General features: G+C 38.4%; 1 protein-coding gene across 1 annotated transcript in view; it reads right to left on the reverse strand.

Annotated features, from left to right (window-relative positions):
- Positions 1-14661, reverse strand: part of Ubr1 (ubiquitin protein ligase E3 component n-recognin 1) — a gene marked incomplete in the record, with an annotated part of 168776 nt that overhangs the window by 76798 nt on the left and 77317 nt on the right. Inside the window, 4 exon segments of the mRNA XM_008846839.3 lie at positions 4977-5079; positions 6149-6201; positions 10027-10151; positions 13480-13543. Of these exon segments, the coding sequence (XP_008845061.1) occupies positions 4977-5079; positions 6149-6201; positions 10027-10151; positions 13480-13543 (345 nt within the window).

The following is a 14661-nucleotide window of genomic DNA, read 5'->3' on the forward strand; positions in this document are numbered from 1 at the left end:
CTAGATAGGCTGACTAGATTCACCAGAAGGGCAAGTAGTGGGGAATGGCTGGGCGTGCCCACAACAAAGCAGACAGTAGCAGGGATATCAGAGTATAAGGGCTCTAGTTGGGGGTGGGAGGTTATGGGTGGGTGCCATCTGGGAAGTGGGTGTATAGTCAAATAAGATGGTTTGGGATGTTCTGTGTGATACATACACACACACAAAATCAACAAAATTTTAAAAAATATACTATATTTGAGGAGGAATCACGGAAATTTATGTCACCCTAATTAGTAGAGGTGATAAACATTACCACTGAAATCTACCCAAGGACTTTATAGACATACATAGGCGCCAAGGATCCCAGTGCAACCGATTATGATTAGTAATAATCACAGACATACAGATTAGAGATGCATGTGCCAACATCTCAGTATTAGTACCAAAAATAATGAATCTTTCTGCAAGGAACAATATATTCTAAAATGAAATGGAGATCTTTTTTAAAGGTTAAAAACTCATTCAATTTTATGTCTTACAGGGCTTATACTGAGTTCAATATCATATAACTGTATTCAACTGTGAACCTAGAAACTTACAGCCACTGTGAGAGATGTATTCTTGCTCTGGAGTGTGTTACTGAATATATTAAATCTGTAATGAAATGCTTTTTATAATCATGTAGTTATTAAAAATTTTAAAAAATATTTTATTATTTTTATTTTATGTGTATGAATGTATTGCCTGTATATATGTGAGTGTACCCATGTCGTGTAATGCCGCAGAGGTCAGAAGAGGGCTTCGGATTTCCCTGGAACTGGCGTTAAGGACGGTTTGTAGCCTCCATGTGGGTGCTGGGATGCGGGGGGCCTGAGGCCAGGGGCGAGGCAAGAAGCCGCCTAGAGGAAACGGCTGGGGCGTGACCAGACTTGTTTGGCCCCTAGAGGAAGTGGCTGGGGCATGACCAGACTTGTTTTGAAGAATCGCTAATTGGCTCCTGTCATTTCCATGCATCTTGGCAGCGTGTGATCGCTATGCTGTGTTATGGAGAGGAGACTGCATGCTCAAGTTGACCTTTAACACGATTGGACTCTTGGTTGGGGAGGGGATTTTCCTTTGTGGTTTTTGCCTTCATAAGCCTGCAATAAACGAGTTCCTGTTTGACTGGCTCCCTGTCGCGTCTGATTGTCTCCAGGGGAGGCTGCAGGTAACGGGCAGACAGCTCATCTCCCTTTCCCTGGCTCCTGTGTCGGCTCCTGTGTTGGGGCAGGATCCCTGACACTGGGGATTGAACCCAGGTCCTCTGCAAGAGCAGTCAGTGCTCTTAACCACTGAGCCATCTCTCCAGCCCCATGTTATTAAAAATTTTAAAAAAGAAATTAGTTTCTATTCTTTTTAGTCAAAAGTATCTCCCTAGTTTCTATCCTGTACATGGAACTGTGATACAGTCTATAATTATTCATCTTCTTAAAAAATAAATATTTGGTTATATATTTCCTTTTGGGTGTTTAAGACCATACTGTTGGCCCAAATAAACCAATTTATTTTTATTCTTCAGGCCATTGGAGGATCTGTTCATCAGGGGTCACATGGGCTTGGGAGAAGCCCCTGGCTCCTTTCTTTTACCAGTTCCATCTATGTGAAGGTAAGTCAAAGGTCCTACTTGACAGTGGCTGGCTTTACTTGGAAGCATGGAGGAAGTGTTTCCTCTGAGTTGACCCTCTTCTTTGTAGACTGGACACTGGTACAAGTCCATCTAGTAGGGTCTCCATGGCCTCCTTGAACAGGAGAGGTGACTCACCATAGTTATAGGACATTTTGAGAGATGCTCCATAGTCCCCTGGAACTTAGTCAACCTTGGAGGGCAAGGAACAAAAACTGTCCTTTATGTCCCTCTGATCAGATCAGTATAGGCCTCAAAGTATGGCTGTTAAACATCCTAGAAGGTTAGTTCCACTGATATGGTATTTTTAATTACCATATGCTATGTAGATAAAGCTTGGGCAAAACCCAAACATTCTCAGATAAACCTTGACTAGACATATATTTTGTTCCTTAAACTAGCTGACTAAACTATGACCTTAGACATTTTAAATTATGTGTATATTATTTTTGTCTCATCCTTTATATAGCATAGCAAACCTACACAGACCTTCATCCATTGCTTAGGCTTTCTCATTTTTTCTATTTTGGAAAATATCTCCATTCCCATATCCTTTTAACATCTTTTTTTTTTTTTTTTTTTTTTTTTTGGTCTTTTTGAGACAGGGTCTCCCTGTAGCCCCAGCTGTCCTGGAACTCACTACATAGAACAGGCTGGCCTTGAAATCACAGAAATCCACCTGCATCTGCCTCCTAAGTGCTGGGATTAAAGGCATTTATTTTTTTAATAATTATGAGACATAATAACATTAACAAATAAATTTTCCATCTGCTGTGAGAATTCTTTTCCTGGGGCGACTAAGCAATGCTTATCCCCTTTTAAGATTCTAGTGTCAAACCAATGTTTAATTAAAGTTTGTCTGGGGAACTAATGAATTTACTGAGCTTACTTACAGAGATGACTGAGGGGTTGCTGAGGTGTGTGAGTGACCTGGGGGTATGCACAATGGAAAGCCTTTACCCAGCATGGATCAAGCCTTCTCTTCTTAGCCTTCCCCAGATTATATACTTTAGTCCTCCACAAATCCAGGAGACCATGTGTGATTACGGTCAAATTACATACAGTTGGCTGGGAAGAGTGGCCTGTTTGCCCCTCTTTTTATGAAAGAGCACAACCGTCAACAAGCCCAATTGTGACAATGTTTATTTAGCAAGCAGGCACAGCTGAAGTTGTGATGATGGTAGTTGTTTCACACAGAAGAGACTGCTGTACAGCATCATTTTATTAAAAGAACATGGACTATAAGAGGATTTGGTGCTAGGATCCACAAACGAAGGAGAGCATATGTCTTTTGTTTTTCTGAGTCTGTGTTACTTCACTTAGTATAACAGTTTCTAGAGCCATCCATTTACCTACAAATTTCATTATTTCATCTTTAAAGATTAAAGTGATCAGTGTATTTCTTTAAGAGTTCAAGGGATTACACTTCCCACTTCCCAGACATTAGGCTTAAGTCAATAAAAAGGTTATTTGGCAATTACTTCTCATTGATGATTTTGTTCCTAACCAGAAAGTGCTGCTCAAATGTAAGACTTCAAATTTGGTCTTCAATACTGTAGTGTCCACCTGTAGCTAAGGGAGACAACCAGCTATTATTCTAAAATGATGGATAAATTTGCATGGTGAAGCCTTTGTGAGGGAACTGACACTGATTCTAGCCACTCCAACAACTATAAAAGTGAGTCTATCACTCTTGAGTCCAGCCTTGGCAGACAAAAGAAAAATGAGGAGGAACTCAATGAAGGGATGCTTTTGGAAGCTCTAATGAAGAAATTCCAATGGACTCTGATATGAACATTTGAAATTTGCCCTGTTCTGACTTTTTTCTGGTTCCTTGTCTAGAACTTGTAATGCTAAGTACTCTTGCCTTTACTTCTCCTTCACATCCCCTATTTGCCAGTCAAGGACTTTGTTTTCTCCCTCCAGATAAGAATTATGCAATTTGGGAGTCTTTTAGATAGGCGCACTGAAGGGGTACCCCAATTGCCTCACCTGCATCCCTGTTCAGTATGGAAGAAGCCAGAGCGGTCTGTGTCCTGATTCCCTATTGGCAATTTGGGTAACCTCTTCAGAGGACGGTGTGTAAGAATAGGAGATAGGAATTGGCTAGGCAGTTAGGGTAAAAAAGTCCCCAAAGAAAAGTGGCCAGTGCCTTGGAAAAAATTCAAAATGTCCTTGGGCCTCTTAGCAACATACTCTGTTCCAAAGACCAAAAATGTCAAAAGTATTTGGGGGCTCTTATCTAATCCCTAAAAGATTTTAGGGTTACCTCTTCAGAGGGGGGAATGTTAGAGCAGCAAAAAGCCCCATTAAAAAAAAGAAGGAAAGAAAGAGTACAGGAAATCATCAGAAAAAAGTGATGAGGAGATATGGGAGGTGTTGAAGGGGAGGGAGTAAGCGTGGATTTGACCAAAACACTATATATGCATGTATGAAATTCTCAATAAAGTTTTTTTTTAAGTTAAAAGAAATAAATTTTATCTTTTATAGACCTATGGCAAAATTGTAAAGTAATACAGGAAGTTCCTGTGTTAGACTCCATTGAGAGAATATCTGACAAAATGATTTAAAGGGAGGAATCATGTATGATCCTCCTGATCATGCATGGTTTCAGATTATCATGGTTGGAATGGGTATGGTGGTACATAGCACACACTATAACAGCAAGTAAGCAGAGAGAATGCTGTTATTTATAAGGATAAAGCCAGACATCACCAAGTGATTTAACCAAGTGATTAAACGTAACATCATCTGTCACAGGACCAACAGGCACTACATACCTACTGATGTGGTGGTAAACACCAACTATGTAGTATTCTTGCCAAAGAAATGTTTTAATGCTAATCTAATTAGAAGAATATAATATTTGATAAAGAATAAAGGCTATTCTAAAAGACAACTTATTTATACTCTGTAGAACAGGCACAATTATAAAAGACAAAAAAGCAAAATATTTCTAAAGAAACATGAAAACCAAGTAAAGTGTGTGATCATGAAATGAAGAGTGCCCCACTGAATCTTCTTCTCTCATGACTGCAAAGGACATTTCTGGTATAGTCAAGAAAACCTAAATATTGTCTATATACTAGATTATTGATTAAAGTTTAATTTTCTTGGGTATGCTAAAAGCCTCTACTAATGAGAACTAGCATAAACTACTTTTCTGTAGCTTTATAAAACATAAAGGAAGGAGTTAGAGGGGAGGAATGGGCGTGGATTTGATCAAAACACCTTATGAAATTCTCAATAAATTTTTTAAAAGTTAAAAAAAAAAGAGAAAACACAAAGGACTTCAGCTTCATTTACTAGAGATAGAGAATACTTTTCCTACCTTGCTATGCTGTGTTTTGGAATAATGGTAAAAGTACATATTGAAGTCTTTCAATGATTCATCTTTTAGTTCATAAACTCCATGGCCTGATACACCTGGTTTCCTAAAAGCAACAGAAAACACAGAGATGAACTGCAGTGTGTTTTGCAGTATAGAAAACAGACGAAGAACCTAAAATCTAATCTAAAATTCAAAATATACTAAATTATATATCTCAGAAATTATAAGTTCAGTTGCCATGGTAATACTAAAAACATACACTGTGAAGACAAAGTCCTGATAACAGTTACGTTGTACTCCACAGTTATGAAATTCAGACAAAATCTGGGAAGTTTGTTTTGTGTTAATTGGACCTGATAGCACACCCTACTTAAATTCCTCAGATCTCTTTTATAGACTCTGGCTTTTAAAGATTACCTGTTAAACAATAATACACTCCCATGGTTAGGGTCAAATCCCAAATGGTAGGGAGACATTACATCATTAGCAAACTGTAGATACAAATAAAGAGTTGAATCCTCTATAGGGTACTGTAGTCATAAAAGCACCAAGGCTAGATGGATACCTTGTTTGCTATGGACAGGTAACAGCTTTGAATTTCTGTCTAATTCTAAAGTTAAACATATCATTCAACAATGTTAACAGAAAAAGTCACATTCTATTTTATAAGTTATTTGAAACTAGTAATGTGTTTAAATACAATACTATAACAAGTAGAAATACATTATTGGTATCAAATTTTCAAATTTCAAGAATCAATCCAATTAAAAATCTTTTCATTCTATATAAAGACTGAAAGGATTGTAAAACAGTTTGAAAACGATCAGAGAAAAATCTAAGATGATAATCTAAATTAAAAATTTATAAATAATGAAGTCATAGCTTCAAATTACTGGGAAAGAGCCATCAGACAACCTATTAACATACTGTTTAAATCACCTAAAGTCATTAGCAAATTTTTCATTTACCAGATAAACAAAAATACACTTACTTCCTCAACAAACACATTCAGTCAGTCCCTATGGCATCCCCTCAGTCCCATCCCTTCTCCTCTGTACTGCATCCTTATTCCTGGGAGCTCCGGTAAGAACTTCAGACCCTCTACAAAGTAGCCAGTATATGAAAACCAAGATTAGCCTATCTCAGGATAAGCATATATATTAAGTACTTACTTAAATGTGGCCACTTTGTTTATGACATTCTCTAAGCCAGTTTCATTATTTTCCTGTTGAAACAATATTTTTGTCATTTTTACCTTTGTGTAATGACTTTCTCTTCTCTTAGTGTTAAAGTGAAATACATTTTAAACTTCATTTTTGAAGTGCTTTATAAACAATAAATGGAAAGATTCAAGACAGTATTGCATTAAAAATTACATTTTTTTTTTTCTGTCTTTTTGAGACAGGGTCTCCCTGTAGCCCCAGCTGGCCTGGAACTCACTATGTAGACCAGGCTGGCCTCGAACTCACAAAGCTCTGCCTCCCTCTGCCTCCCAAGTGCTGGGATTAAAGGCGTGCGCCACCATGCCTAGAGAAAAATTACATATTTTTAAAAATAACAAATTAACAATGTTGTAGGAGACTACTTTCTTAAGATATATGGCCTTATGTATAAACTGAATAAGAGAAGTTAGATATCTTAAGTTTACCTTCTTAAATATGTGTACACACATACCTGGAACTCACTATGTACACTAGGCTGACCTCGAACTCGCAGAGATCCACCTGCTTCTGCTTCCCAAGTGCTGGGACTAAAGATGTGCAGCACCATCTTTCTTTTTTTGGTGGTGGTGTTGGAATTGAACCTAGGGCTTTGTGCATGCTAGGGTCTACCACTCAACTACACCCCCAGGGCTTAAAAAAGAAGTTTTATGTAGCACATTTATCACTGACACTTCAGGCACATGCCCATGAAATGGCCTCCAACTAGAAACCTATAGCAAAACACATGTGCAAATGTCTTAATGTATTTTGCATTCTGCAATTCTTTCTTTTTCTGTCTTTTTGAGACAAGGTCTCCTTGTAGTCCCAGCTGACCTGAATTCACTATGTAGACTAGGCTGGCCTTGAACTCACAATGATCTGCCTGCCTCTGCGTGCACCATCACGCTCCGCTTCATTCTGCAATTCTAATAGTTTTCTATTGATTAGCATGAACTTATCCTTGAAAAGATAATACTATTTTTTAAAAATATTTTTTAAATTTATTATTTTTATTTTGTGGGTATGCGTGTATTGCCTGTGTGTAGGTAAGTGCACCCATGTCGTGCAATGCCCGCGGAGGACAGAAGAGGCCTTCGGATCCTCTGGAACTGGAGTTACAGACAGTTGTTAGCTGCCATGTGGGTGCTGGGATTTGAACCAGGGTCTTCTACAAGAACAACTAGAGTTCTTAACCGCTGAGCCATCTCTCCAGCCCCAAGATGATACTAATTTTTTTTTTTTTTGTCTTTTTGAGACAGGGTCTCCCTGTAGCCCTTGCTGTCCTTTGAACTCACAAAGATCCACCTGCCTCTGTCTCGCAAGTGCAGGGATTAAAGGCATGTGCCACCATGCCTGGCTGATAATACTATTTTTATGAAGTCATTTAAAATGATGAGTAAGGGGGCTGGAGAGATGGCTCAGCAGTTAAGAGCAATGAATGCTCTTTCAGAGGACTCTGGTTCGATTCCCAGCACCCACATGGTGGCTACGAACCATTCTTAACTCCAGTTCCAGGGGAATCCGAAGCCCTCTTCTGATCTCCACGGCACTGCACGACATGGGTGCACTCACTTACATGCAGGCAATATGCTCATACACATTAAAAAAAAATAATAAAATAAATAAAAAAAATTAAAAAAAAAAACCCAAACTTTAAAATGATGACTAAGGACTAATAAGGATCTAGTTAAGGTACTACAGTAACTTATATTCACTTACAGCCTTATAAATTTAAGATTAACCTTCTTTTAAAGTTTATTTTGAGCAGCCAAGATGGCTCAGTGAATAAAGGTGCCAGCTACAAAAGCTGAGGACGTGAATTTAATGCTGGGGGACCTATTGTGGAAGGGGAGAAATGACTTCTGCAAGCTGTCCTCTGACCTCTGACTTGTACTGTACACAAATGATGCCCCACCCCCATAAATAAATGTAAAAAAAAATTATGTTTATTTTATTTACCAATTGAATTTTCAAAGAGATAGTCTCACTGTGTTGCTTAGGCTGGCCTCAAACTTCTGGGCTTAAATAGCTTTTCTGTTTCAGCCTCCCAAGTAGCTGGAACTATATTACATACATGTGCCACCACATCTGTTTAATCTTCTTTTGAAAACAATTTACTTGTGAAATAAGCAGCAAAAAACTAAGGAAGAGGCCCTACAGCGCCTCTGTGAAATTAAGTGTCACAGTTAAATTTTTGAATATTTATTTATTTTGATAGTATTTATGGAGAAATCATTTAGGACATGAAAACTATTATCCCACAGATATTACTATTTAGAAAGATGCAAAGGAAAACTCTAAGTTGATGTTTAAAATGTATTAAAGCCAGGTATGGTGGCAAACACCTTTAATCCAAGGACTAGGGAGGCAGAGGCAGGCAGATCTCTGTGAGATCCAGCTTGGTCTACACAGTGAGTTCCAGGCCACCTGGGGCTACAGGGAAACCCTGTCTCAAAAAAAAAAAAAAAAAGCATCTTATAGATCTCCAATTAGAGACAGCATGAAATGACCACCACAGGCTTCAACAGCTGTCCTTGGATACACTAAGCCAAGCTTCTCACTAAATGACTCCAGACACTGAGCAAGGCAAAGATACTAATGCTAATGCAGGTTTGTTTTGAGAGACACAGGAGGGCGTCAAAGCCCAGGACTTTTTTCTTGCTCTAGTCCTATATCTCTCTTTTTTCTCTTTTCTTTTCTCTCTCCCTACCCACTCCTCTTGACAGGGTCTTACTATGTAGCTCAGGCTGATCTGGACTACAGAGTGCTGGGATTACAGGTATGTGCCACCATGTATAGCTTGCTTACTTCTTTCTTCCTTTTCATATAACAGACCACTATTCTACTTTCTTCTGTGAGCAAATTTTTTACAGGATGCTTCTGTAACTCCTTCACTCTTTTACAGGAAGCAGGCTTGTCTAACTGGCTCCCCTAGTGTTTCCTAGTTCCCTTATCACTTTCTATAATAAAGTCTTGGGTTTTTTTGGACTTGTTTCCTAGAAGATGTTTTTTAAAAAAATATTTTATTATTTTTATTTTATGTGTATAAGTGTATTGTCTGCAAATGTGTAAGTGCACCTGTGTTGTGCAATGCCCATGGAGGTCAGAAAAGGGCATTGGATTCCCTGGAACTGGAGTTATGACAGCTGTTAGCCGCCATGTGGGTGTTGGGAATCAAACCTAGGTTCTCTGCAAGAGCAATCAGTGCTCTTAATCACTAAGCCATCTCTCCATCCCTAGAAAATATTTTGTTTTTGTTTTTGGTATTTTTGAGACAGGGTCTCCCTGTAGTCCCAGCTGGCGTAGAACTCACTATGTAGATCAGGCTACCCTCAAACTCAGAGATCCCCTCTGCCTCTGTCTCCTGAGTGCTGGGACTAAACATGTGCACCACCACACCACGCCTGGCTTAGAAGATGTATCTTAACATACTGTTCAGTCTCAGTATTTCAGATAGCCGCCAATTCCTGTGACAAAATCTTTTTTAAGTGAACAAAATATTTAAGAACATTGCTCCAGAATTAAAATTTATACAACTAAAAGTTAAAAGATGATTGGTTTATAGTCATAAGGTAAAAATATGTATCATTTTGCTAAAAAAATTTTCCTGATGTTTGGAGTAACTTGAAAGAAGGAAGGGAGGGAGGGAGGGAGGGAAGGAAGGAACGAAGGAACGAAGGAAGGAAGGAAGGAAGGAAGGAAGGAAGGGAGGGAGGGAGGGAGGGAGGGAAGGAACGAAGGAACGAAGGAAGGAAGGAAGGAAGGAAGGAAGGAAGGAAGGAAGGAAGGAAGGAAGGAAGGAAGGAAAAAACTGAAATCTTGAGAAGAGGAATGAAAAATAAACTTACATTCTCAGGTAAATTTTTCGCAATGGCACTGTGTGGCATGGGCTCAATGCAGAGTAAGTGAGTGATCTCTCTCATTGTGACTTCTTCTTTGGTCACATTTCCCACTCCAGGTACATATCGCTCTCCTGAGACAATGGCAAGAAAAATATAAACAAAAAGAATAATTCATTGGTTTCTATTTAAGTTTTTACCAGATGTACTTATACATAGAAAATTGCATTGTTAGGTCTATAAGAGACAGACCAAAAGTTATTTAAATATTTTTCCAAAATCAAACAAATATATATCTGTTTTTAAATTTTTTTAGACAATGTATGTAGCCGTGGCTGGCTTGGAATTCACTGTGTAGACCAAGTTGACCTCAAACTCAAAGATCTGCCTGCCTCTGCCTTCCAAGTGCTGAGATTAAAGGCCTAGGCCACTATGCTTTGCCTAAATATTTTTTTTGATAGAGAGACTGCAGAGTGACCTGAAGAATCCACTTACTTGTACACACATACACGTACATATCTGCACAAACACTCATACATTATAGACAAGGCCCCTCAATTGAATTAACATTTATTTCTAGTCCAGGAAAGAAGGCAAGTGGCATGTAGATGAGCAATGCCCATCCAGGAATAGCTTTTCTCTAGAGCTTCCCTAGCGCTATTTGAGGAACTACCAAGCCAGGTGTGACTGTAGACATCTGTAACCCCAGGACTTGGGAAGCCAGGGCAGGAGGATCACAACTTGAAACCTAGCCTAGGTACAAAGCAAGTCCTTGTCTCAAAAATCAAATCAAACTTAAAAAAAAAAAAAGAAATCAAAACAAATAACAAAAACAAACAAACAAACAAAAAGGATAGGACTGCAAAGTTGGCTAAGGGGTTGGTTAAGAGCTCTTGGTACACCATCATGAGGATCAGAGTTTGGCTCCCAGCACACACATAACAAGCCTGTTTGTGTGCCACAAACACCTGTAAGTCCATCTCCAAGGGATCTAATGCCCTCTTCTGACCTCAGGGAACAAGTACAAACACACACACCGGCGTATACATGTACTTTACACTCACACAGACACAGAGATACACACACATATACGGGGGGGGGGGGAGACAGAGGGAGACAGACAGACAGACAGACAGACACATACAAATCTTAAGAACAAAATGAAAACTAAAAAATTATTATTAATGGGTTACATGACAAAGCAGTATCATGTACCAAGCCCTCATACATGCTAGGCAAGTGCTACCACTAAGCTATACCCTCAGTTTCAGATTTACATTTTTCACTGAAAAAAAAAAAAAAGAAAACAAAACAAAAACACAAGAAAAAACACTCCCCCGATCAAAAGAAGAAATTGCTAAACTAACTACAGGTATAACTCTGATGTTAATAATATCTAATTCCTATTGCTTCATAAGACTTAAAAACATCTGACCATATGTCACCTTTGTTTTTGCATTATTATTATTATTATTGTTGTTATTATTTTTGGTGTTGTGTGTGCATGTGTATATTTGAATGTGTGTTTGTGTGTATGTACAGAGGCCAGAGGTCAATTTCAGGGGCCTTCGTCAATTTCTCTTCACCTTATTTCTGAGATAGAGTCTCACAAACCTGGAGCTTACCAATTCAGCTAGACAGGAGCCTTTACATGAGTACCGGAAAGTGAACTCGCGTCCTCACACTTGCACAGTATACTTTACCAACCGAGCCACTTCTCCAGTCTCTATTAAAATTTTGTATTGACAGACATTCACTGTACAGAATGCTGGGTTTCATAAGGACAATCTCTTTCAACTGACCTAAGTACTTAGGCCACATTCTTCCCCTATACTCTCTCTTTCTCCCCCCTCCTTCCTGCTAGTCTCCTTCTCCTACTGTCCCTGCTGCCTTCATGTCATATATACTCATCATTGTTTCAATATTATAACATCTATACAAAGACTTATGATAGGTATAAGTCACAAGAAAGAAATGCTTTAAGATAGTCTATAGATTCTACAAATTTGCCAAAGAATTTGTTACCTGACTTTGTTTCCAAGAAACTCATTTTCACATCTGTAAAACATAATATATCTATATCTATTTATTTTTTTAAAATTGTATTTATTATTTTTATTTTATGTGTATGACTGTATGACCTGCATGTATGTAAATGCATCCATGTCATATAATCCACACGGAGGTCAGAAGAGGGAGCCAGATTCCTATGGAACTGGAGTTACAGTTGTTAGCTGCCATGTGGGTGCTTGGAATTGAACCTGGGTCCTCTGCAGGAGCAGCCAGTGCTCTTAATCACTAAGCCATCTCTCCAGCCCTTATTTATTTATTTTTAACCAAAAGGGGTATCTCCTAGGATCACAGTGCTAGAAACAACTGTAGAGATCATGTAGGTTTCATTTACATTTTATGAATTAAGGTTCTGAAACTCAAGATTATAAATAGCATGCTCTTAACAACTCATAGCAAGGCAAAGATCTGATCTTCTAATTTCTAATTCAAATCTATCTCTACTTCATTATGTTTTTCCCATTATAAAACCAGAAATGGCTGAGTGTGGTGGTGCACGCCTTTAGTCCCAGCACTTGGGAGGCAGAGGCAGGAGGATCTCTGTGAGGTCAAGGGCAGCCTAGTCTACATAGTGAGTTCCAGGCTAGCTGGGGCTACAGGGAGACCCTGTCTCAAAAAGAACCACCCCCAAATCTACATTTTTAGCTGGGATAATTATGTCCTAATCCCTAATCCAGTTCCAGAGGAATCCAACATCCTCTTCTGACATCCATGTGCACTGCATGACATGGGTACACTTACATACATGCAAGCAATAAACTTACACATAAAAAAATAAAAATCAAGCCAAGAGTGATAGTGCACGCCTTTAATCCCAGCACTCAGGAGGCAGAGGCAGGTGAGGCTAGCCTGGTCTACATAGTGAGTTCCAGGTCAGCTGGGGCTACATGGAGACCCTGTCTCAAAAAGACCAAAAAAGGAAAATCATATGCAAGACCCTGGGTGTGATCCCCAACACTGAGGAAAAAAATATGCAAGATCTACTGTTTTTTTAAAAAAGCGTTTTCTAAATCTATCACACTGGTCACATTAACCTCTAATATTTTATGTAGCATTTGGAATAAAAGTAAAATTATCAATTACAGTTTGATTAATAGTCTCTAAAACAGATGGCTCAGCGGTTAAGAACACAGATTGTTCTTGCAGAAGACCCAGATTTGAATCCCAGCACCCACATGGCAGTTAACAACTGTCCGTAACTCCAGTTCCAGGGGATCCAACAGACTCTTCTGTCCTCTGCTCGCATTGCATGACACAGGTGCACTTACCTACATGCAGGCATACATACTTACCTACATACACATAAAATAAAAATAACAAATAAAGTATTTAAAAAAAATTCTCTTAAAACAGAAATCATGTTCCACTTCAAAACATTTTCTTTTATCTTACCCACAATATAGATGAGGACCTGAAGCATTTCTTCTATCAATGTATTGTACTGCTTAATCAAATCCTGTAGAATTGAAAAAGATAGATCAGTTACTAAGAACCAAAACCACCATCAAATCTGCATTTCTTGATGAGATTCATGGTACACAGAGTCTAAGGCTTTCTCAGAGCACAGCAATAGTGAGCAGAAGTTGACAGTTTCCCTTTTGACTAAATTCAACAAAGTTCACACCTGGCACTTAAGTATTCAATATTAAATAACAATATTTAAAAAAACCTGTCACTGTTTCATCTGCCCCTATATCATCATTTGTCCTAAGTCACTCTTTCTCTGCTAATACCACCCTTCTTATTGAGACAGTGGGAAAGTGGCTTAAAACAGATATCCAAATTATGATAGGAATGAATACCTTTCCCCAAGTACTGGATCAAATCAGATATTTTCATTAAGTGTAAAGTGACTAAAAAACATTTCCTTTCTATTCTTTGGGCCTTTGTGACTTCTAAGTTAGAAGAATAAAGTAATGGGATTTAATGAATTTAAAACAGTCAGGGTTACTTTATAAGTTAGCATCTCAAATATTGAAACAATACAGATGTGACCAGATGCTATAAGGGAAATTATAAACTGTGGAAAATGTAACCAATACAATAAAGAGTTAATAGGCCTTAACTAAGTAAGAAACATTTACAAAAAAAGAAAAAATGGAAAAAAAGAAAAAGTGTGAAAGACAAGAATTGATCATTCACAGGCCCCCAAAGGTCAATGATAATGAAAACACAATCAATTCCAGGGGTAAATAAAGAACTGTAAGGTTACAGTATCATCATTCACCTATCAGTTCAACATTAAAAATAGCATGCTCTCAGACAGGTACACACTTCAAGAGTTTAAATACAAGTAACTTTTCTGAGACCAATCTGTTAATATTTCTTAAGAGTCTTAAGAAAGAACACATTATCTCACTCAGTGAATCTACTTATAAAAATTTGTCTTAAAATAATTAGGGAACTTACTCCAGGTGTGGTGGTGTACACCTTTAGTCTCAGCACTCAGGAGGCAGAGGCTGGTGGAGCTCTGTGAGTTTGAGGGCAGCCTGGTCTACATAGTGAGTCCCAGGCCTGCTGGGGCTACAAGGAGACCCTGTCTCAAAAAGACTAAAAAAAATAATAATAATAAAT

Source organism: Nannospalax galili, unplaced genomic scaffold (genome assembly GCF_000622305.1).
Source record: "Nannospalax galili isolate Female #2095 unplaced genomic scaffold, S.galili_v1.0 scaffold342, whole genome shotgun sequence".
Lineage (NCBI taxonomy): Eukaryota > Metazoa > Chordata > Mammalia > Rodentia > Spalacidae > Nannospalax > Nannospalax galili.